This window comes from Branchiostoma floridae, chromosome 4 (genome assembly GCF_000003815.2).
Source record: "Branchiostoma floridae strain S238N-H82 chromosome 4, Bfl_VNyyK, whole genome shotgun sequence".
NCBI classification, from domain to species: domain Eukaryota; kingdom Metazoa; phylum Chordata; class Leptocardii; order Amphioxiformes; family Branchiostomatidae; genus Branchiostoma; species Branchiostoma floridae.
In genome coordinates, this window is record NC_049982.1 from 30,586,937 (window position 1) to 30,612,216 (window position 25,280).

General features: G+C 40.1%; 3 protein-coding genes across 3 annotated transcripts in view; 2 read left to right on the forward strand and 1 right to left on the reverse strand.

Annotated features, from left to right (window-relative positions):
* The window catches only part of LOC118414865 (glutaredoxin-3-like), an 11,763-nt gene extending 1,647 nt beyond the window's left edge, over positions 1–10,116 (forward strand). The window contains exons 3-13 of the mRNA XM_035819138.1: positions 841–917; positions 2,069–2,188; positions 3,561–3,645; positions 3,885–3,974; positions 4,474–4,556; positions 4,678–4,739; positions 5,138–5,195; positions 6,599–6,651; positions 7,483–7,522; positions 7,746–7,838; positions 8,546–10,116. Of these exons, the coding sequence (XP_035675031.1) occupies positions 841–917; positions 2,069–2,188; positions 3,561–3,645; positions 3,885–3,974; positions 4,474–4,556; positions 4,678–4,739; positions 5,138–5,195; positions 6,599–6,651; positions 7,483–7,522; positions 7,746–7,838; positions 8,546–8,596 (812 nt within the window). The 3' untranslated portion in view covers positions 8,597–10,116. The remainder of the gene's footprint in view (positions 1–840; positions 918–2,068; positions 2,189–3,560; positions 3,646–3,884; positions 3,975–4,473; positions 4,557–4,677; positions 4,740–5,137; positions 5,196–6,598; positions 6,652–7,482; positions 7,523–7,745; positions 7,839–8,545) is intronic.
* The window catches only part of LOC118414804, a 1,072,569-nt gene that overhangs the window by 817,006 nt on the left and 230,283 nt on the right, over positions 1–25,280 (forward strand). The gene's annotated exons all lie outside the window — the stretch shown is intronic.
* On the reverse strand, positions 8,731–24,230 carry LOC118414790. Its single transcript, XM_035819037.1, has 9 exons — positions 24,187–24,230; positions 21,360–21,473; positions 20,346–20,810; positions 19,357–19,857; positions 18,675–18,769; positions 13,883–14,928; positions 12,588–12,698; positions 12,208–12,387; positions 8,731–11,509 (listed from the first exon to the last, which is right to left on the reverse strand). The coding sequence occupies exons 2-9, from the start codon at positions 21,409–21,411 to the stop codon at positions 10,498–10,500; spliced, it is 3,462 nt and encodes a 1,153-aa protein (XP_035674930.1). The 5' UTR covers positions 21,412–21,473; positions 24,187–24,230; the 3' UTR covers positions 8,731–10,497.

Below are 25,280 nucleotides of genomic sequence, written 5' to 3' on the forward strand. Positions count from 1 at the left end.
GCGGAACTGACTTTCCCCCGAGGGAAAGACCAGTGGATTGCGCCTATTTTTGAAATGATGGTCGCACGGCACGCCAACAAAAAAATGAGCAAAAAAAAAAAATCAAATACCGGTAACATGGTTCTGGACTAGCAGAAACGTTTCGGTACAGGTCCAAAAAAAACCAAATCCAAGTGATTCGGTACTGGAATCTTAAAAATATAGCACTCAAATACATCCTTGTCGTTTTAGACCATCTTAAACCTTCCAAAAATTTGCACTGAACAAAGACGAAAACATGGCTAAACATCGCTGTCCATGGGACGAGCTCACACACGTGCACACGCACACAGTCACTCAGATCCGTAAATTCTCTATCAAAACACAGAAATTAACAACCAACCAAACAAATTAAAACGTTACAGATACATTTTCACTATTTTTCCCCGTTAGTCAACTTGTTTTAATGTTCCTGCAACAAAAAATTCCTTCCAAAATAATGCACAATGCTCGATCGGCTCGGAAATATCCGCCATGTTGGATCTACATGTCAACTCTCGTTCTCGTTTTTTTCTTGTGTGTTACTGTACATGTACATGTAGGTGGGATTGTGTTGTGTAAAAGCAACATATGCATGTTCGATCCAGAACCCAGTGGTCATGGGCTCAAATTCAGAAGAAGAAGACGAAAATGCCTTTCTCAAGGGCACAAGACTGGTAGCATGACAGCATTCAAACCCAGTACCTCTGGGTCCTTTGCCAAACACCTTGCAGTGTACCCCACACGACCCCACCATGACTACCTTTTGATATTTTTACATAATCTACACAAAAGTAACCCAGACTGTTTCCATTCTTTTCCAGGTTGAAGCAGAGGCAGTACCTGACATATCTGAGCGTTATGAAGTCGCAGCTGTGCCAACATTCATTTTCATCAAGGTAAATGATGAAAATTTTCATGTATTACAAAATTCTGTTGTAATCATGCGCGTGCGTAGCACAGTGGTAGTGTATTCGGCCCGTGACCGAGAGGTCGCCGGTTCGAATCCGCCTGCTGTGTTGCCGGTCTTGTGCCCTTGGGAAAGGCACTAACACGACTTTCCTCACTTTACTCAAGTGAAAAATGAGTCGTCCCTCAGATAGGACGTTCAATGGAGGTCCCGTGTATGGGGAGAGCCATACCCCATGCACGTTAAAGAACCCCCACACGTGCGATGGTGCGGTGTGCGTTGGTGCAAATCCTTCTGTTGGAGTTGGTTATTCACTACAAATCACCCAGATGGAGGCCTGGCGAACCTCTGTGTCGTATAAGCCACATGGTGAAAAATCATCATTCACCCAGACGGGAGACCTGGCGCATCCCCATCTTGTAATTAGCCATACGAAAGGGTATGTCACCCCGTAAGGGGCGGTATAACCCCGTCATGTGCGAACATCTTTGATCACGTCGACCGATGATGATGACGATGATGATGTTGTAATCATAACAACAGACTTGTATTCAGATTGCCAGTAACAACTTCAGGGTTTTCTCTGGCTCTGTTGAGCATAGGGAGCCAATATGCTGTGATTTGTATCCCCTATGCTGTGATTTGAACCCCTATGCTGTGATTTGAACCCCTATGCTGTGATTTGAACCCCTATGCTGTGATTTTGGTCACTATATGCAATGTTTCAACTAGCAAAGGGGGCTTTCTGTTGCTTTTAAGAAAGATTGTTGGCTTTATTTCAATAAATTTGTTTCTCAAAATGCAGAAAATAGTGTTCTTTTTGGGGTTGTAGCTTAAAAAATTTGTGGGGAAGAATATCCTTAGCCCTCCTCACTTACTTACTATTCAGTGTAGCGTCCATTGTTCCTTGTCTTTCAAGGGTTGAACGTTTCGTAAAGTCATTTCGGCCTGGTTGCTGCTCTTCATCCGCCTCTGACAAAGGGGGTTGTCTCTTTGCAAGTCCTACAAGTGCTATTGCCAGGGCCACTTGCCACATTGTTTTTAGTTCACTGTAAAAAAATCTTAACAAGACCATTGAACTTACGACTTGCTAAACGCATATCAACTTATATGATTATACTTTTCTTGTTCTCATTTCAGAACAAACAGAAGATAGACAGGTTGGACGGTGCCCACGCTCCAGAATTGACCAAGAAGGTTCAGACTCTGGCCTCTGCTGCTGTCTTACCTTCAACAACAGCAGCTGCAGCACCTAAAGAGGTCAGTACCATTTTTACCTTTGCCAAGAAGGTTTTGTTTCTGATGTGTTTGTCAGTCAGTCTGTTTGTCTGTGAACAGTAGAACTTATAAAAACTTTTTTGATTCTGATGCTATTTCGTAGTTGGGTAGGGGTCAGGAAAATGAAGGTAAAGTTGGATAATGGGCCTCCTAGGGGCTTTTAAGGTACTGCAACTAATTGAGAGATGTCTTACTCAATTATATATACTGACAATAACTGCTTTTACAATGACATGCCATGTGAAACTATAAAAATACATACACCACAAGTTTTAACCTACTTCCTTTATGTCAGCAGAGTGTTATGTATTTTATGTTTTTTCCTTGTTGGATTTGAAGATTGAGGACCCAAATTGTGAAGCTCTGATGCTTCAGAATTTAAGAAATAACTTGCTTAAGGAGAGTCCTTCCGGTCTCGAGTTGTGATGGCAAAAAAGAAATAAAGGTACAAAGATCAAATGTGTTTTGAGTTCTGGGTACAATTTACAACATAGGTTAAAATGAACTAGAACAACTGGCTCATTACCTTTGAAAGTTTGCTTTTATGTGACCCTAAATGGTGATGAAGTGAAGTGAAATGTTGGTCATGTGAACTAGTACTGCAGTCAAGTAGATGGTAAAAGTTTTCCGGGGCAAATTTATGGCAACCAAACAAACATTATAATCCAGCTCTTAAAGTCTCAAAAATGACATATTCATCCGCCATTCAGCTCACTTTCCACCTCACTGATGTGCACAGAAGAATTGCTAGTTTTTCTATGCACTAATTTTTATCCAACTTGTAATATTGACTACGGGAGTTGTTATGAACCCACTGTGAACCATGTGATCACTCCTACCCAAACCCCCCTATTTTAGAAGTAGACTAGTCCTGTGACCTTATTCTGGTGCTACGAATCCTGGAGACAAGACGTTGAAGTATGTAGCTCCCCAAAATGTCCAGTGTGTGGCCAATTATTTACAATTCATCAATAGCCTTACCATCGCTCATAACAGGAGTCCATACATGAGTGATACAGAAATTGTGTTCTGCTACATGACTTAAGTTTCTATTACTCAATAGTTGAGTCTGGCTACATTCTGGCCTGTTAAGTGACTGGAGTGGCCAGTTACAGCCCAAGACTGCTGAGTTACAATGTACACTGGTCTACACAGGCTAGCAACATTCTATTCCCCACTCTTACTTACATGTATGTGATTGTCATACACGTGTGTATTACAGGTACATTAATTAATTAGTCGCAGGGCTCCACTGCAAAGCAGTGCAATAGCACTGAGTTGGACAACCCTGGGTAAAGATGACAGAAATAGAATAGTGTTGGAAGAGTCACACCGTGATGTATCTGTTTTTCAGGACTTGAACACCAGGTTGAAGAAGCTTGTGAGCTCAGCTCCTGTCATGCTGTTTATGAAAGGAACTCCTGAAGCCCCACGTTGTGGTGAGCCCTAATATACTCGTGTAATTGAAGTCATAGGAAATTTCAATTAAAAGGAGAGAGCCAAGATATAGATAACAACTAAAAAGTAAAACTGCTATTATGATAATAGTGTAAAGTAGCCAGAATTGTGCTGGTCCTGTCCTTGGTACTGAAAAGTCTACTCTTAGCAAACAGCTTTCCTTTGAATGCTTTAAAAAAGGTATTCTCTGGTTATGAAAATGGGTTATTGTTTCTTGCAGGTTTTAGCCGTAAGATGATCGACCTTTTGAGTGGCCAGAAAGTCAGATTTAGTTACTTCAACATACTGGCAGACGAGGAAGTCAGGCAAGGTATGGTATGATTTGGTACAGGTCCAAAATTATCAATGTACCGGTATTAAAACTGATGAGACTTAGTTACACTCAAACATTTTGAATTATTTTGTTCTATTTTTATTTTTCAAATTTAGTGGACAAGGCCACATACATTGTAGACCACTTCCGGGCACTGAACTTTCTTCTTTCAAACGTATCATTTTCAGGGGTCATGGATATCTGATAATATGATATGTGGCAAGGATGATGATGATGATGATAATCTGTATAAAGACTGTGAGCTTTAATTGTAGATCTGATTACAGTCAAACCTGTATTAGGGGCCACCTCTACAGAGGGGCCACCTGTCCATAGTAGCCACTTTTTGTTGCTCCCTTGGGTATTTTATCTACAAGTTGCCACCTCTATATATATAGAGGCCACCTGTCTATAGTGGCCAAATTTGCCCGGTCCCTTGAGTGGCCACTATAGACAGGTTTGACTGTACATGTTTGTACTTATTCTATTCTTGCAGGACTGAAGACCTTCTCCAACTGGCCCACCTTCCCTCAGCTTTATGCAAATGGGGAACTTCTTGGTGGCTTGGACATTATAAAGGTAAAATATTATTTTGTAGCAAAGGTATGATGATGGACTTACTATGTTGTTTGTGTTTTTTGTCTCATTTTGCTTTCCAGCATCTTTGAATTCTAATAGCGTGTGATATTTTCATCCATAGGAAATGGCAGAGAGTGGAGACTTAGCAACAGCCTTACCTAAAACAGAGACACTGGAAGACAGGTATTGTAGTCATACATTCACATGCCAGGGTGTAGAAGCAAGAATGGATACAAATGTTCTTCATGCTATTTTTGACTAACATTAATGTACTGTCAGACGGATGAAAACAACATATAATCTGCTGTAAAATGAAATTTATGTTTGCATCGATGTGATTTCACAGTAGGGAGAAAGTGGAGGTTTTCAGTTCATAATTGAGCTGTAGTCACATACAGTGATGACAACACCGGCGCCTTTAACAAAAGGAGATTTTGAAACCAACTAACTACTCTGTACAGCACAAAATGCTTCAGAGACAGTTTCAGTTGCTAACGTACATGTTAGTTAGCAGTCAGTAGCATTTTATTCAAGTTCTATTCTACTTTTGTGATATGATTATTTACACTTCTGATTTTCAGGCTGAAGACCCTGATCAATAAAGGACAAGTCACTCTCTTCATGAAGGGAAATAGGCAGGTGGGTTACATGTACATAGAGGACATTATAGATAGCACAATTGTTCTCACTAGGATGTTTCTCACAGTGTAGGGCCATCTAAGTGCAACAAAGCCCCTTCAAACGAGGAGCGGAATCAGCCAGAATACCGTCAGAATGACTATTGTTTGTACATGTATATTCCTGGGTATTTGTACTTGCACTCTATATCTATAGAAATTCTCACTGTGTTTCACATATTTCTGACTATTCTGAATGTTTTGGTCATGCTCAAAACTTTCGAGGTGCATTCAAAGTGCATTCTAACTGCAATAGCCAATACGACTGCATTCGACCGCATTCCAAAATTTTCTTAAACATTCTGATCTTATTTGATGTAGAACCGAAACGGCAAGCCACTTCAAATCCTGCCAAAATAATATCTGGAATGCAGTGAGATTGTCTATAATGCACTATGGCTGGTTCGGCTTGATTCCTGCTAATTCGGTTTCAGTGTGAAGGCCCTACAAGTGATGCAGTGGTGGGCATTGTATTTGGTCTGGGGGGGGAGTCCTCCCCCTGATAATTTTTAGATAACTCTTGCAAATACTATTTCAGGGCTCGAAATACCACCTGCATATGCAGGTTAGTGCAGGTAGAATTGGAGCTGTGCAGGTATTTCTGGTGTCTACCAGCACCTAACCTGCAAAGGTCCATGTACTGGGTTTTATGCATGAATGTCATACGATGTAGGTGTATGTGGATTGTTATTAGCTGCAGTGACTGTTACCGCCTATAAGATAAAATACAGCAAATGGTCCCTGAACAATTTAAGTATGATCCATACTTCCTGAATTCAGAGTGGTGCAGATAAAATTTGTCTGGTGCAGGTAATTTTAAATGTTACCTGCACCAGTGCAGGTATGCAGAAAAAAAGTATTTCAAGCCCTGTATTTGCATCCTGCATTTTAAGGACCAAATTAAAAAAAAATTTAAGCCATTTTTTTTTTGCCTTTATTGAAAAACAATGTTCAGAAAAGACGCCTTCACTGGTTGAAATACTGCATATTACAACATGTTAGCAAAGGGGATCCAAACCACAGCATACTATGCTGAGAATGCTTGAAGAGAACAATTTAACAGCATTTGTAACAACTGCTTCTTCTATTGGGCCAAGAGGGTAAAGAAATGTTTTTCCATTGAGTGTTAGTTCGATGCCCAAAAGGTACTCTGTTGCCTTGCACTGAGGAAAAAGTGAAAAACGATATTTATTCAGCAATATAACAGCTGGAACAAGATCATTGAATGTTTGCTATTGAGTGCCTCGAAATTTGTTAAATACACTTTTAAGTTTACTGTCTATTGTATTTAACATTTCCTACAACTGTACCTGCTTCCAAAGAACACAGTGAAATTGACCTTTTTATGTGCTCTTGTTCCTGTAGGAACCAAGATGTGGCTTCAGCAAACAGATCATAGGTATTCTCAATGACACCAGGTGTGTTACTTGATAATTTCAAATGTAAAAATTAGTAATAGTAGTAAGACTTTAGACTGAAAATAGATTAACTTTACAATTACGATTAACTTAGTAAATTACGATTAAATTAGTAATAGTAGTAAGACTTTAGACTGAAAATAGATTAACTTTACGATTACTAACTTATCTTGATTGAGGTATATGCTTTTAAACTAAGTTTCAAAATCCAGAAGGTGCTGCAAGTTGTCAAATTCAGGATCCAAAATTTATTTTAGGTTCTTGTACATGGATAAATGGGAAAAGTAGAGTCAAGTAGAACAATGTAGATGGGGAATGCTAACAGTTTTACAACTGTACGCAAAGACATTGTATAGAAGTCCTCCCAAAATTTATGCAAAATAACTTGAGGAACAGACATTAGAAAACAGCATAGATTTGAGCTTATCCAGTTCCAAATGTGTTCGAGATTGGTGGAGAAGTAGTGTGTACAATGTACTCAATTTGAGTTTTTCCATTATATAGTTCGGTTTCACAGATTTGTCTGTGACTTGCCCTGAATCAGGGGTGCATTAGTTACTTAAATCGAGAAAACACGGTAGATGGTGCATGTACATTGTCCTGAAAAAACAACAAATATATTTGAATAGTGTTTAATAATATGTTTGATTTGCAACTTACAGTAAAAGATGTCAGAAAGAATCAATATGCTCTTTCCTTGTTGACTTGTTCTATTGTTGTTGGATATTCTAATTTCTTGGAACTTGGACAGAAATATGACATAAATAGTAGACATGAAATACTTTTCTGACTATTTTCTGACCATCAATTCTGACCATTTGTCTTTTCCAGTGTGCAGTATGAGACTTTTGACATCTTGCAAGATGAAGAGGTAAGTATTTGAAAAATATAAGCTTGTCTCAAAAGAATCTTGTATCAACAATAGTAAGTGTTCCATGCTTTAGAACTATACACATGTAGTCATATAAAAGTTTACTTACAGTTAACTAGTTTTGCTAAAACTTTTTAATATCTTTATCTCGTACCAATACTAAGTGTCTATAATTGTACAAAATTTTGTGATAACTAGAAAAATATTTCCACAATAAATATAGGTTCGCCAGGGGTTGAAGAAGTTCTCCAACTGGCCAACCTACCCACAGCTGTATGTAAAAGGAGAGCTGATTGGTGGACTGGATATTGTGAAGGTAAGGGTTTGTATGGCTAGGTGTGGCAATGTGTACCAATGGCATGTCACATAACAAAAGTTATGGTCCAACAAAACCATGATGCTATTCTTTTTTAAATTTCATATCGTTATAATTATCTTCTTAGTATGTAGGTTCAATGTTTCATTGTTACTTTACTTAACTTTATTTTTAACTTCTCAAGTCCACCATTTATGGTAGACTCAATTTACTAAATGTCTTTTTTGTCTGAAAGTTATAAAAAGATGTGTCTATATTAGGGCTGGGTACGGGTACAAAGTTTTTCTTGTTGGGCAGGTCCAAAAAAAATGGACCTGAAAAGAATCAGTGGACTCAATGTTAGACCGATTATAAAATGAACAGATTGTACCAGCACTGTATTATACAGTGGCAAGTGTTCATATGATTTGGGGCTTTAACCTGTCCAAGGAAATAACCAGAGCAAAGTAGAGAAGAGTTGATAATAATTTTACCAAACAGATGCCTTTGTTGCAAAATGAACCATTGTATTGAGTATTGCTCATTCACAAGTTTTCACAAGCAGTTAGGTTCAGGTCTGTACCTGAAGCTAATCCTCTGTACCTGTACCCAAATTTTCTGTACCGGTACCCACCCCTTGTCTATATCGTTTATAAACACATAAATTTCTTCACATACAATGTATGCCCAGAATCTTTTTATTAAAACATTTTACTCTTTTACCACAGGAATTGAAGGAGTCTGGTGAACTGGAGTCCATACTACAGAATGGGCAATGACACCCTAGCAACCTTTAGCAGGAAGTAAGAAGTATAGGAGACACATGAACATAAAAACTACTGTGTAGAAGTAGAAATAGTACATATCACACAATGCTTTCCTCCCCAGAATTCAACATGTTGTTTACATTTGGCCATAACTCAGTTTTATTCAATAAACATTACCATTCATAAAAATTCACCCTCCTGATGTTATTGAATGTAATCTTACTATTTCATAGTTCTTGTCCTCGACTGAAGTGAACTGATAGTTCTTGATTCCTGACGCCAACGAACCAAGTTAACTTCAGACATCGATATCATTGTTAACAAAGTAGGCATTCAAAACATTGCACTTTTGACTTGTATGTGAAAAACACTCTTTTGTGATTCTGAAGCAGATTAAGCAGTTAACGTTATAAAAAGTTGTACATTGTATTTACTTTACAATTATGGTTATGCACTGTTTGCTTCTCTAAAGAATGTTTTTCGTTGGTTGTGGTACAAGGTTCTGAACTGGCTGTAATGTTAACTATGACACCACTGGAGGACATAAACTTTAATAACCTGGAATCAAGAACTACAAGTATGATTTTTAAGATTCGATCTTCAGCAACATCAGAAGGGAATAGATTATGAACAAACAGTTTATTGAATAGCACTTAATACAATTGTTATAAACAGAAAAGTTACATTTTAGTTAAGGCTTTTACATAGAAATTTATTGAAAATCTTCAATATTAGTATATCGTCTTGTATATGCAGAAAATTTACATAAAGATTCCATTGTCAACATACAACATAAAGAAGGACAAGAATACTAGAAAAGCTTCCTATAGCCTATTTTTCAAACTTCTGTAGCATTTGTGTATATTTTCGGGGGAGTGCTGATTTGTAATTTCAACATGGGGTAAGGTTCACTATGCGTTGGGATAGGGTGTCTGGAAAGGTATTAGCTATGTAATTTGTTGCAACATTATGTAACTATGCTTTACTTGAGGAAGGGTGTGTTGGGTTCATACAGTATGCATATGCATGGAATAAAGGTATGTCTTTGTTGTTAATCCTGTTTAGATTTATATGCCAGACTGTGTCCCTCAACATAAAATACTTATCTATTCATAACCTTGTTCCTATTATGTATTGTGACATGCAGTGACTGAGTGTCAATTCAAAGAAGTTTCAGTGCTACATGTACAGCAAAACACTAGTCAAGTTTCGTATGGCACAAGTTTGGGATAGAGGCTTTGGACTGCAAGTTACGGCTTTCAGTAATACAACTATTTGTCTAAACATATAGCTTTTATTGTGGATCAAATTTGAACTGTAATTTTCTAACACAAAAATTGGACTTTTGTGTTGGAAATTATACTTCAACTTTGATCCAGAATGTCTCACACCAATACAGATTAACTTTCAAGTTATATAGCTTTTATAAAGCAGCATGATTTGCGTTTCACAAAAAAATACAAGCAGTTTCAGTTTGATGATGTATTTTGGCAAACAGAAGTGAATAAAGCTGAGATGGTCTTCACGCTTAAGCCTGTACAGTGCCTGTTGTCTTTTTTTTTCACAAAATGTGTCTAGACTTCTTACCAATAACGGTCCATTTTTGATTACCTGAGAATCCAAAATCCCTAACAAAACATTCCTGAGGACACATTTCTGCACACAGACATTCCTTTATTTACTATACCATAAGGCTGTCGCCCCTTATGCGTCGCCAAAAAACGATCGATCACTAATGGAGATCCCAACAAAACAAACAAAAAAGCTGCCAGAAGGTACAAACCTATACCAACTTAAGAAGAACACAAGAAGTATCTATTTATACCATTGAAAACACATCATAGCTTGTCAAGAACACGAAAATACAAAACCAGAAATACCTGCTGTAGTACCATTAGACAGCCGCTAGGGACCTATAATCTACCTTGAGCTTCGCTTCCCCGAAGGTTAGCTACGTGCTGTGACGTTTTATGGACCTTTAGGGATGCACGATAAGCTGTCGAAAAGTCACATTTGTCACATTTAAACGGTTTGTCCCCAGTGTGTTTCCTGTTGTGTTGGTCAAGATCACTCTTGCAACGTGCCATATACCCGCATCCTTCAACAGTACAGGCCCGTTTGTTTTTGGTACTTGATCTTTCAGCATCATTTCCCGGGTCTATAATGACACCTGACCATGGACCAGCACCAGTTCCAGGTGCCATTTCTGACGAGGACATGTTCTCAAAATTATAAAGGGATGGCTCTTGCTTGACAATTGTGCCTTCTGTGGCACTTGGATTCACTAATTCAGTCCTATTCGTCCCAATGTCTTTTCTGGTTGTTTTCTCTTCTGTGTTGCTTCTCTTGATAGATGTACTTGGCCCAACGTTGAAGGACGTACTACTACTAGTATCTTGGACTTTCCTCTTCAAAGAAGGATTGATGCTTAAATCCGCTGCCGATCTCGAGGTATTAGATCGTAGATTTGGGCTTTGAAAAGTCTTACTCGATCCAGCAACAACACCGACAAATTCCACATCGTTACTCGTGCCCGCTGCTCCCTGCATCTGTCCGTCATCACGGATTTTCTCTGCTCCAGCATTACCTATCACATTTCCTCCTAGACTAGTGGTTGCTTCTTGCATTGGTTCCACATCAGATGTTCGAGAAGATGCAACTTCGTTTGCTTCTTCTCGAGTAGTCGCTTTCTGTATATTTCTATTCATTGTCCCGTTCTCTAAGCTCGATGAACTTACTTGCTGGCCAAAGTACTCCTTTCCCATCTCATCACAGAGCCGTTTCATCAGCTTGTCCTGGCTGTCTTCTGGAGAAGGAGTGATGTCCCTCCTTCTCAGCTCCCGGCGTAGCTCCTCCTCGTTGAGCCTGGGCAGCACTGCTAAGGACACCTCTCGTGATAGGTTGGACTCCACCTCTGTACCCTGCCTACAATGAAGACAAGTGCATTGCAAATTTGAGTACTCAACTGGAGATGCTCAGAGTTGCTCAGAGGAAAATGTAGCGGGTAATGCTAGGCACCACACTCCCTGATAGAATAGGCACTCCTGTATCCGACTCCAGACAGGAGTAACAGACGTTTTACCAACAGTAAATACAGCTAAACACAGGACACGTAGCGAGGCTACACGGCAACAGGTGGACGCTGCGGGTCACGGAGTGGACCCCGATCGAGAGAATGGAGGCGAGGAGGGCGGCCGTGCATCAGATGGAGAGACAGCTTGCAGAAGCATCTAGGCCCTACGTGGCCACAGACTGAGAGATGCAGAAGAGACTGGAGCAGGTCAAGTGAGGCTAGGGGTTCCTCCGAGAGAGCGACAACGCCTTGCCATGAGAGTGACAGAGAGAGTACATACCCAGGGGCTAAATTGCAAAGTGTAATAACTGCATTCAATGTTTACATTCTAAAATATACAAGGTGCAAGTTTGTTGGATTTGACGTCTTCCTTTGAGGTAGTGAAAGACGAAGGTGTGCTTGTGGCCATGAGTTCTTTGATTTTAAAGAAGAATAAGCAGACCTCTGTTACGCCAAAAAGCATTTACTCAAGCACATGGGTATGATTTTGGAAACGGTTAGATGTTTCAGATAACCTATGGACTGCTACATAACTGAACTATATTCTTACCCTGTGTTGTTTCTTTCTATCTCCTCGCAGAGCCGGTCGGTCATGTCTCGACGGTCGGACGACCCAGGCAAGTCTCTCCTACGTAGCTCGACCCTAAGCTCCTCCTCGATTAGCCTATTATGTACCACCACAGCGGATGCCACCATCCGGGATAGACCGCAGATCGTACTTGTAGCTTGTCTGCAGGAGATGGAAAGGAAAGATGAAATGTAAATTTATATCCACCTGGCACAGTGCGGTGGACAGGAGGAAAGGATAGCACCGAGAAGGAATGGAAGGAATGTTGGGGTGACACGGAATTAGTTTATGATAGGAAAGAAAACACCAAACAGCCTCTACACATAACTCTGACAAAACCTACGAAGTCCTTAAAAACTTACCCTTCCTCTTTCCTTTTCTTTGGTGAACTTCGAACCTCAGGCCCGGTGCTACTATCGGTAGAGTAGTCAAGAGAACTCTCCATTCTAGATGGTTCCGCAATTTTCCTGGGGCTAGATTGAAGTGAGTCCATTAGATAATAATTCGTATAGTAGGATCTACGTCATGTCATACCTCTGCTATTACAATTCTACGAGCAAAAAAAAATGAAAAATACCCAATTTTAAGATTATAGCTGTTTGTAATGTGTAGTGAATTCATTGTCCAAGTAATGTTTCGAATAACATTGAATAGTATTAGTATCTAAAGCAATATATTAGGATGAAAACATGACAAAAACAGACAGACCAAAAACTATATCTCCCCGTGGATAAGTTGCCTCTTCCATTGACCTCATGACCTGGACTGTCATTTCTGATTAACAACTCTATTTCCTGTCATTTTGGCAAGTTTGACCTTTGTGGCCATCGTCTAATTCACTCCCTACCACTCTGCCAAAATTGTATTCAATTGATTATGGGCACACACACACATGCGCGCGCGTGCATCAATTTTCGGCCGTTTCCAAAAATGAAATAAAAAGTTTTCAACCATACTCTAAATCATACAAAGAAGCTTCAAAGTAAGCAAATATGCCGTGGATTGCAATAATAAACATCGTCAAACGTATACTAATGTTATAGAACATTACAAGGCCAAAGAGGAGATGAAATAACAAAAATAAAGAACCTATTGTTTGGTATACTATATTCTGTGTGTTCAGTCATTTGTTTAACCTTCCTGACCACTTAGATTTCATAATGAAGGCAACTTTTTTTGTGTCAAACTTTTTCTATTCGCACGCTCGCATCAGTTTTGGGATTCCCAGAGGATGTCATCCACATAATCAAATTAACGTGAACTTACTTATAGAATAGGTACATCAGTGGGAGTCCATTTATTTTAACTGCTGCTTGTTCATTGTTTTGGTGCCACTTTGAGATACAAATCAACTAATGTTTATATACATGGTATCTTTAAAGAGCACTTCTGAATTTAAATATTACAGCATTTCAAACGTTGCTTTCCAGTATTACTGATATTTGACTCTTAGGTTTCTTTTTCATTGTACATTCAAACCTGTCTATAGCGGCCACTGATGAGACTGAAGAAATGTGGCCACTATAGACAGGTGGCCACTATACGGAAAATGTTGATCAATTGACCACGAGCAACAAGTTATACATGGTTTCAGTACCCACTAATCTGTCCTATATATACCAAGTAATAGTGGCCGCTAATACAGGTTTCATTGTACCTGTCCTTGATCTTGGATGGCGAGGAGAATGGGTTGAGACTTCCCAGATCTAGAACCCCGAAGACAGGACTGTGATCAATGACTTGGTTGGATGGAGTTTTACACGACTCTGTGCTGGCTCTGTCTCTGTCCTGTGCTGTGTACACACTTCCAACGTCATAGTCTAAGGATAGCTGCTGAGCATGCAGAATGTTGATCAAATCAGAGGTGAAGATGAAGTAGTCAATTGTTTCGCATCCGTACGAAGTAGGGATCGCCAGTCCAGGGTAGTTGTCGTCGATGTTGTCGCATGCCTTGTCAATACTAAAGTTGAAATCGCCACCTATGACACCTGCTTTCTGGCCGCCCTTGCTTGTAAGTGCCTTGAAAAAGGCAAGAAGGTCTCGAAATATCAACTGTTTTTCTTTATCAGTACACTTGTGCGGTCCGTGCCATGAGATGGCGATGAATTCTTTGACATTTGGCTCCTTCTCCACTGCGATGTTGCTACTTGCCGCATGTCCAGCTTGCTCATCTTTGATTGACATTTCAGATATGCATATCCTTCCGCGATGTTGGATTAGATGTGGGTACTTGTCTCCAATGAGCCTGTACGAGTCTAACCGTTTTAGCTCAAACAGTTCGCTGTCCCAGATTATTCCTGCTTCATTGACTACTCCTGTGTAGCAAAACGTGTCCTCTAGCTGAAGCTGACTGACTGGATTAGCCCAAGGACACTCTTGCGCAAAAAGTACTGATACGCGTGTCTGTCCTTGAAGTTGACCGTAAAGAAGTTTACGCAAAGTTGCATTGCCGGTTCCTCTTGTGACTCCCTTAAAGTTGACGGAAGCAATGCCATATCTATAGGGATGCCGTTCGTGACCCATGATCGCAGTTCGCATCAAAGCATCGTTCACCTCATTTGTATCATCCTCGCTACTCTCACTTAGTTTTGTCTTTCTGCCACGCGAGGCAGCTTCTAAGGTTTTGTGGAAGATCTGTTCTGGCTGGTAGACTGGGTTTGGTTGAAGGGCCATCCCTGGACTGCAATTGGATTTTGGCGAAGTCTGAAATGACACAAAAGAGTTCGATGTAAGTTTTTTGTCATGCGTGTACTGTTATCATAAGTAAAATGTACATGCAACAACAGCTGTCCACAGAGAGAGACTCAATTGTTAGCAACTCCTGTTAATGATTTAAACTTGCACTGGTCGTGGGTGACTGTGTGGTATATGTGTGTTTTGTGTGTGCCCGTGAGTCTAGTCTGTGTGTGCACGCGGCGCGCGCGCTTGCATGCGTGTTCACATGTGCTTATGTACATGTGTGCACAATAATCCGACTCACTCTGCTTGTATTTTTAGTGGATACGATAAGAAATCCGTAACATATTCGAGCATCGGAAAGCGTTATTCGGAACCTCATTACGACAAAATCCGAAAACAAGGATTTTCGACATATAATTTACGTTCGTATCTACCACAGATGTTGTCAGATTCAACAGTCATTTTTCCAAAATATAAAACATGTAAAACACCTAATATGTACAGATACAACACGCAAACGTTGATACAATGGTTTGTTATTCATACGTAATTTTTCACACAGAATTCACCGATACTCCATACAAAATTGGTCAATACTATGAAGAATATCTGTATGTTAAATCATTTCATAATTTACAAATTCACAACCAATCCAATTGAATACAATGCTGATTCAGAAGTTAATGTGTCTAAGTAATCAATTTCCTTTTGTAAAATGCATCACCATTATCACCACCATAAGGCAATATCTAATGCTGTATAGTACAATTGGACTAACTTCAACTTCCTACACATTCTAGTAATGAATTGAAGTCTTTGCTTTGTAGTCAAATATTAGTCAGTTACAATAAGATTAATATCTTTTTGCACATTTTAGTTAATATAGATATAGAAAATAGAAACCCTTTATGGTTTGGCAAAACATCTGAACATTCATGGCATGCAACATGTTAAGCTAAAGTGTCCTTTGCTCTGGAGCTGCATATATGTATAATCGTCCTCCCCCAGCCTATGATTTACATCTGAGTCCAAGTTCTTCTGAATCATTGTTTCCAGAAATATCCTCACAACTTGTGCTGCATTTTCGAAGGAGGCATCTGCTGTGTTGAATATAAATAAAAGCAAACAACGAGACAAATTAGAAGAAAAAACACATCGCATGGTTACATTTTTTCAAAAATAAATCTGGGCTTCCATAGATTGACTACATATGACTTATATTTCCAACTTGAACATGATATTGATCAATCAGATGTATCGTTAACTGAATACACGCTACTGCCTCTAGCTCACTGTATTACACAAACTGTAAGACCTTTGTGATACACTAAATACCTGTGCACTTTTCCTAGCCCATTCTTTTACAAGATCATCAATTATATACCACTCAGCTGTTTGTTCTTTCGTATCTTAAACCCGACATGAATGCTTGTTGACCATTGGCCATGAAGATTTTTTAGTTGAATGTTATAACGTTTCTCACAGCGGAGGTGGGCAGGTTAGTTTCAAGCTTTAAACTATTTCATGTCATGATATGTCAGTAACAAAATACGAACCTAGTTTTGTCAGAAACTCGAACTTCATGATATAATTTGTACTTACCAAAGGAAGGTCCTGCTTAATGTGGAATCGACTTCCCTGCCAGTTGTACAATGAGGGAGGGGGGCGACGAAGATTACATCGACGAAGAAGCAACGTCACTATTCCGCGCCTTCGAGTTTACACCACATTCCCTTCAATTCTTAACCCTATTCAGACCGGGGGGGGGGGGGGGGGGGCTTTTGAGGCCCGCGCTCACTTCGATGTCCTATAACGCCAGAACGGCTTACGCTAGAGCCACCAAATTTGGTGAGTTTTCCTAAAATATTGTTGACAACAATTTTACGAAGTTTGACAAATTTTCCTATTTTTCTTGTTGCCATGGCAACCGTTTGTTGACAGGCAGTTTTGCCAAAAATCACTATTTTTGGTTCTAACTATGTATTTTTCACATTTTTTTGCTATATTACAGCGATTTTGTTACATAAATAAAATCTTATATTATTCAGCATATCTTTCATAATTATATATGCATAAATTATGCTAATTTGATGACGTCATCAGCCCAAAATCCAAGATGGCGGACCGAATGGCCAGATCAAGAATAACAAGCTAATTATCCCTTAAAATTTGTAACTACCTGGTATTTTTAAATCAAAAACCATCTAAATGAATGAATTTAGTCTATTTCCATTGCCCTTCGTGATTATTTGTTGCAAAAAAAGTATTTTTAAAAATTCAAGGTGGTGGATATAATATGGCGAAGCCCAACTCGTATCTTAGATGTGCATGACGTCATTTTATGACGTCATATTGACGTCATTGATGTTGCTATTGGCAACGCAAGTCGTAATAAACATTATTATTCTGTTATCTGTACTTGTTGTTACATTTTTGCAGCATAACTTGAAGTTTTCTGAGAATACCCATTTTTCATGGGTTTGGCCAATGTAATCAAATTGATGACGTCATAATTACGTCATCTTACGTCAAACGTCACATACTTGTCAGATATTATGTCGAAATCATGTCCTGAAAATTTGGTGGCCCTACGGTACGTCGTTTTAGAGTTATAGGACTTAGAAGTGGAGGGCCTCAAAAGCCCCCCCCCCCCCCCCGGTCCAGGGATGACCGAAAAAGCCCGGTCTGAATAGGGTTAAGCCTCTACAGATCACCATTGTAGACTCCGGTGATGCCATGTACAGCACAGATAGCGATAAAACGCCTTTCATATCTGTGCCGCACCCTGAACCAACGGTTTCTGCCGCCCACTTAGCACGCTGTGTCTTATGAGTAATTCAGGAATGCGGGTTTCGTATTCGTGTCGTATTCGTTGGTAACGCCCCCTTGTGGCCAATGTAATTTTTACAATCTGCGAATCCGTGAAATTCCGATTGTCGGATTCTGTACGGATCTGCCAAAGTGTCCACTGGAGCGGTGCTTTGTGAGTAATCCGTGAAATCCCGGCTCTCGTATTTCGACGGATTCGAACCCGGGTCAAACCAGGAGCAATGGTTTACATTGCGTAAACTTTATTACTGCGCTAGTTCTTACACGTTACTCAATGCTAGTTTTAACGGGTATACAAATGTATGGCATAGATTGAACATGCTGGTCCGTTCATTCCAACATCTCAACATCACAACAGCGAATACTCTGGCGACAACGCATTTTGCGGCTGTAAGCCACAAAATGCAAAATTTTAAGATGTCTAGAAAATTTGCTTGCCCCATGGACAAGCATGGCTTTCTAAGATTTCTCGGTGGCGGAATAATTTTTTTCCTGTAAGATGAATTGTATATAGCAATATAGTAGTAATGCAACATCATGTAGGTATTCTTCCATCTTTACATATGTTTAAAGATGGAAGGATGCCTACATAATTCTTATTTCAGTGCAACATTAGCTCAACAATAATTTAACATTCATTAATGAAACATCAATGCAACAGTAAAACAACAACAGTGCAACAGTAATGCAATATTGGTGCAAATTAAGGCGGCAATAATGCAACATTTTGGAACAGAAATTCAGAAGTATTGTAACAGTAATGCAACAGAAATGCAACAACAGTGCAACATTAATGCAAAATCCATGCAACATTATTGCAACATTGATGCAGCATTTCAGAAATCTGCAATTTCGATGGAACTGTAATGCAACAGTAGTTCAACTGCAATACAACCTACATGATTGTATAAAACCTACTCAGTGTCGCAAGGTAGGCTTACCGAGATGGTAGGGCTGGCAGAAGGCTGCTCACGTCCAGTTAAAGTTGTAGGTTTCATTGCTAAACCTGGAAGCTTTTGGGTCATCTGCGCCATGTCTGAAAATATGATCATGATATTGTGATTATTGTCAAAATATTTTGTTTTTGCTATTCTGTTGACCTGGCCTTGTTACCTGATTGAAAAAAGCAGGTATTGATTCTGGTAGGGATTTTTGTGATTCCGGACCGATATCTTTAGAGCCTCTGGATAAATTGCAATTTCCTTTGCTATGGGGATAGAATGTGTGAGCCATTGTGCTATAGCGCGCATTAGAGGTTTGCTGCAGTTTTGTGGTTCGTTTGAAAAAATATATTTACACCCCTTTTTTACTTTTTTGAGTAGGGTGGTCCCAGTAACTGATAGCCATCTGGGCAATGGACATTAGGCACCCCTGTGTGCGGGGTGAATCACTCTATACACATTAGGGATATGAAGCAGATAGCTGCACAGATTCACAGCTAGTAGAAAGAGTAGCTGTGACCATCCCTGTCACCTCTGTATGGAATGAACACATATGTGCCAGGTGTAGGTGTAACAGGTGCAGGGCCTTTCACTTTCCCTTTCTTTTATGACACTCCTGACTTTTATTAAATACTCATGTCAATATTGCAAGAGAAAAACTTTAAGTAAAATTCAAACCCACCTCGTGTGTTGAAATACTCTCTCCACTGCCTGTACTGTTGGTCCAGCATGACAACCCGCACCGCCAGGTCCATGCCAGCAGCTGCTCGCATCTCGTCAGTGACAAGACGATCGGTGAAGTGTTTACTGAGCTGTCCTGACTTATAGTCTCTCCAAAACCTGTCCAAGGTTGACAGATCACGTGGGATTACGTGAATAATGACGCTGCCCGTCTTGACCCCAATAATGCGCAAACTTTGCTGATAAAGATCACCTAGTGTGTCCTTTGTCATTTGCGTAATAGTTTCCTTCGAAAGCAGGCCCTCTGCCCTCTTCAACATTTGTAGCTGTATTTCTCCGACTTTTTCAATTAGTTGTAGCTGCGCATGCTTTGCCTTGAGACTGTCCTCTGTGGACTGTTCATTGATGATACCTGCGCCACTTCCAATACTGGTGTCTTCTTCTAAGTCACTGGAATCACCCTCGGACGGAGAAGGCACAAAATGAAGATGCGTTTGGATTGCTGAAATAACCATAGTAATGAACATTAGCCAAATGTGCCCTCTAGTAGATATCTGATTCTAAGTGTCTAAACGACAACTACTTATGCTGTATACAAGTCATTATCATGCTGTTTGTCTTTGGCAAGATATCTATAAAAACATCAGACGCCCTTCAATGATTACTTTCTTCAATGATCATGTGTGCGCGAGTGTTTGAGTGAGAGAGTGAGTGAGTGAGTGAGTGAGTGAGTGAGTGAGTGAGTGAGTGAGTGAGTGAGTGAGTGAGTGAGTGAGTGAGTGAGTGAGTGAGAGTGAATAATAAGCGCGCGTATGTGTGTGTGTTTGCGTATGTCTCTGTGTGTTGATTTGTGTGTATGTGTTAATTTATGTGTACGTGTGTATGTGTGTCGATTTGTGTGTGTATGTGTGTGTATGTGTGTGTGTGTGTGTGTGTGTGTGTGTGTGTGTGTGTGTGTGTGTGGAAGTTTAATACAATGCAGTTTCAAACCTGCAGGCTGTCCATATCTCAACGTAGAGAGCCGTTGTATGATCTCAGAAGCGACGGTTGGCAGTGCATTAGGAACATCATCTCTCTGTACACGTCTTCCGCTCATCTGTTTCAAAGTGGGGGAGTACCTTCCGACGGACTCGCTGAATACTGTAAAGTTGTCTTCGTTGGCATCGAACCAAATGGGGAATATGTGTTTGTTGTTTTTCAGACATGTTTCATACTCTAGCCTAGGCCAATAGGGCTTGCTAAGGAATGCTGTGCTGACAACAACGACAGCAAGCTTTAAACTTTCACTCGATAAGGTCGAAATTATTCTCTCCCTGATGACGTCACCAGGTTGGATGGAAACGTCATCGAAAAAGATTTCTTCTTCATCCAGCCCCCTTTCTTGCAATTTGCTAACCAATGGGCGGACAAACGAGTCTTTGTCTTCCCCTGCGTGGATGACAAATACACGAGGCTCTGGAAAGAGGGAGTAAAAAAGAATTGCTGAGCACCGAAGACACTTGGATTAGTAATATTTCCAACATATTCAACAAGAGATCAACGGCATAATACAAATATTTGCCAACAACCCTTTCCTTTTCACATCACTAAACCCTGACTAGTCGTTAGCAAATCAGATACACCCTTCAGTTGTTGGATGAAAACATACTAGCCAATCACCCTGCTCTTTGACCGTAAGCGGCGACGTGATTTGCTGGTGACGGCTGGACAGCGCTAGGATGTCGATACGCCAGGGTCGCTACTTGATATAGCCAAGCAGCGAGCCTGATATGACGCCCTAGTTTGCAGAACATTATAAATCATGTATTTATTTTTACTACAACTTACGTATGTCCAGAAACCATTATGATAGTTTACATGATATACCACTGGCATCGTGACATCGTCTAACCTTCTTCATAAATATAGAAATAGATAAAGCAAAATTTCATATGGACATAGATGACATAATGCTGACTTTTACATAATACTGACTGACATAGGCATCGTGACAGCATTGTATACCTTTTCTTTCAGCGCCCGTGGTGGTGTCATGCTGGCCCGTATTTTTCGACATTCTTGCAAGATGCAGATAGCTGTACTTCAATGCCTCTCGAAACAACGTTAAAGCGGTCGGTCCTGTTGTGAGAAAATTTCGAGAAAGGCTGGAAAACAGCTCATCCGGAAACTTAACTATTTCACAATTCCTGCGCATTGCTTTTTTTACATATTCTGTCTTACTTTTTTATGTATCATGGTAAGGCGAAGGTACAGTTCATATCTTTGTCAAGTAATTTTATATAATTAGATCGCAAACGATGCAATATTTAAAAGTTAATTTCTCCATCCTAATTGCATATTAGCATAGAATGCATCCGATGTATCTTATTTATAAGATTTTTTGTATCTTCATTATCTCTCTTCGGCCTTGCTTTTATGTCATATACTAGTATCGTACATCTCGTTATATTCTACCCATTACCTAAGCTAACTCAATAACGAAACTAGAAAGGCCGGCATTTGCTTGGAAGCAAATAAAGCATATTGCAATCCATCATACCTATGCCAAAATGTACTGTTCTATATTAACCTTTTGCAGGAGTTGACCTGTCCTAAAACATCATTCACCCCGCTCCAAACTTTATTTTACCCCCCCCCCCCCCATACAAGAATGGACTCTTCCAGAACACCCCTATCTATGCAAAATGGACTGTTCTATGTAGCCCATTTTCCATTTATAGTGATAAAGCTACCGCAATACCAAATTCTAGATCAGTTGGCTTTTTCATGACACAGGAAGTAAAAATATACATTTTTGGTCAAAAATGGCAAAAAATCCCAAATTAAACAATTCTTAATTGATGTACACCATAGGTGTGAACAGAGCGCTGTGACCACATACCGTACGCACCTTCAAACCAAATTTCATATCATTTGGTTTTCATACATAGGCACAGGAGCCAAAACTTAACATTTTTAGTTTAAAAATGGCAAAAAATCCCAATATTCAACAATTTAAAGTAATGTATGCCAAAAGTGAAAACGATGTACTGTGGGCACTTGGCAGACACACCTTCATGCCGAATTTCAGGTGATTAGGTTTTCATACAAGGGTATAGGAGCCAAAAATATACATTTTTAGTCAAAAATGGCAGAAAACCCCCAAATAACTCATTTTTGAAGTGATCTATGAAGATATTGTTGATGGAGCCCTGTGCTCATATGTCCAATGCACCTCTGTGCTAAATCCCAGGTCATTAAGTTGTAATACCAGGGCACATGGACCCAAAATATACATATTTTGTCTAAAAATGACCAAAAACCCTAAATATCATAATTCCTAAGGCCTCTATCAAAAAAGTGAAAAAAACTCCTGGGGGTATTTGCTATTCCTACGTCCATGCCAAATTTCAGCTCATTTGGCCCAAAAATGAAAAAAAATTAATCCCATTTGAAGATTTGACAGGAGGAGAAGAGACCAAGGAAAAACAATATATTGCAATCCCATACTGTAGTATGGATTGCACTATAAACAATAAAAATCTTCGGCCCCTCAGCAGTTGAAAAAATACCAGGGGGAACAATTCTATCTCACTTATTTTTTTGTCCCAACAGCTGTCTATCACTCAAAAATCATGCCCAGAACACGAGACATGAAGCGGAAGTTCCACTGCAGTACCGCTGAAAGCAGACAAAAGGCCCATTATAGAACTTAAGCTTGGTTTTCTCAGCCCCTATGCACCTACTCAATACGTGTTCATTCGAAGCTATGTGACTTATTTTGTCGATAAACAAACATATCAAACCAACGACAAACGGTACCTAAAACATTCTTGATGAATCTCCCAAGACCCTTTTTTATCAGCAACAAATTTGTACATGTATGGACCAGGTGGAGTGATTCATGTTTTCTAATCTGCTTGCATGGGCTATTGTGGGAACTTCCCTTGTTTGTCTAAGGCGTAACGGTAACCTGGCGGTGAATTTTAGGACATTGAAAACGTTTAGATCGGTATAGCCGGGGTCTTGAGACTGTAAAACGAACAGAGGTTTGACAAGGATTGGTCGCTCTTACCTCAGTGTGGGCTATCCTCCGATCGGAAAGAAACCTAGTACGTACCCGGAAACGACAAACCTGTTGGCTCTACCGAGCGTTACAGGTGAACATTGTCCACCAGGGTAGGGGTGAATGGAGTTTATTGACCCTATCCCATAACCCTATGCGCGTAGTCTTAGCATTTGTGTCATTTTAGAATAGCGTCCTAATACCCCTGTCACATTTGGCGGAAATCGATCGGACGACGATCGCCCGAGCCTAGCTGCTTTATTGCACAGCAATTGCACAAGGCGCAAGCAATGGCTTATATGTGACAGGAACGGTTTTCAGGTGAAAAATACGCGTAACCCTCTGCCAATCTTTTAAGATTGAAAGACGGTTAAAACCGTCTTTCAATTGAACTATTACCCTGGGGGCCATCCGAGATCGGACAGGCTAGGACAGTTATTCGGTAGCCTAAGACAATTAGGCCCGCCGAGCTCCTATTAGCGCCCCGGGGAGATTAAGCCCGATTAGATCCACCTGCCCTTTCCCAGTAGCGACAACTCCTCCGGGCTGAAACTCCCCGGAGCGCTAATATGAGGTCGGCGGGCGGACTGCCTTGGCTCCCCGAACAAAACTCGCGAACAAATCTCGCTAGCTACCCGTTTCTGTCTGGCTCCCAGGGTATTGAACTATAAGCATTGGAAGGTCTGAAGAGCTAGAATTATACCACTATGGCATATGATTGTTCAATTTGTTGAATACTATTGCCTAATCAGCCAAGTTTTTCTGTAACAAGAACCTTAGTCTCACCTGCCGTGCATATGGTGACGCCGACGAAAACAGGAACAGCTTGTTCAGCAAGGTGGTTTTGCCAGTGACGTCAGGAATACTCACCCCTATATTCTTCCGCGTCCTGGGTACAAAAGAGTGCGTGGCAAAATGAGTGGAAAATACATTTACCGAAGTATCTTTGGGTTTTTACAGTTTGCTAATGCAATTTAGTGTGCGAAAGTCTATAACCCTTAGAAAAGCGTTAGAATGTTAAAGTCTTAATTTCTAGGTGCAGATTTAGTTTGGGCCCGAACTTCACCTTGGTTAGGTATCCTTGCGCTCTGAACTGAGTGTTGTGAATTCTCCTGGCAGTAAAATGACAAGAGTTTGCATGGGGTTTCCCAACGACCTAGGGTCAAGGGACTAGTTTCACAAATGCTCCACTATAGTTATTACATATAATCACTAGTGTTGAAGTCGATTATTCTAACTCTACCGTAAACTCTCTAAGAGTTGCGTATATCACCTTCCTGACGTGTAACGTTAACGCTAGTTCACCTTTATCCGGGGGTGACCTTTATCCGTTGTCTTTAAAAAAAGCACATTTAGGCGTATTAAAATCTGCTGACTGTGGTTTCAAATTTGCAATATTTTCAAATGTTCCGATTTGTCTGTCGACTTCAAATCCCCAAATACGCGTTTTTTTTTTTACAAACAACGGATATAGGTTACCCTCGGATAAAGGTGAACCAGCGTTATATGTTTGTTTTCTTTACCTGTACCACTACCACCCCAACAGTTACTGTTACATTTAGACCAAAACGACCACCTTACCTTTTCGAGAGTTGCTACATGCTGGGTCATCAAGAAAAGGATGTATTTGTAGCAGGGACTACTTGAAGTCTTAACTGTTAAGCTTCAGGTCGGGTCGTGCTTCCCCTTCTACTGGCCGCAGATTGTTACCTGAGTACTCGGACTACCCTTGGGCTTTTGTATGCGTCGACGTGAAGGTCAATCAACAGGTATCGAGTACCTCACCTTCGCTTGTGTTTACGTTACTGAGTCAGGTGTGTTTGCCTATAACTCTCCAAGCAGAGGTTAGGCTGCGGCTGTTTTTTTCGCGTTTTTGTCGG

Excerpts from the sequence above, each read along its gene's own strand:
- LOC118414790 (XM_035819037.1), bottom strand. The coding sequence starts at position 21,411 with ATGTCGAAAAATACGGGCCAGCATGACACCACCACGGGCGCTGAAAGA. Across the intron at positions 18,770-19,356 it reads AGAGTATTTCAACACACGAG|ACATGGCGCAGATGACCCAA; the intron begins GTGGGTTTGAAT and ends TCATATTTTCAG. Across the intron at positions 11,510-12,207 it reads ATAGAAAGAAACAACACAGG|GCAGGGTACAGAGGTGGAGT; the intron begins GTAAGAATATAG and ends TCTTCATTGTAG.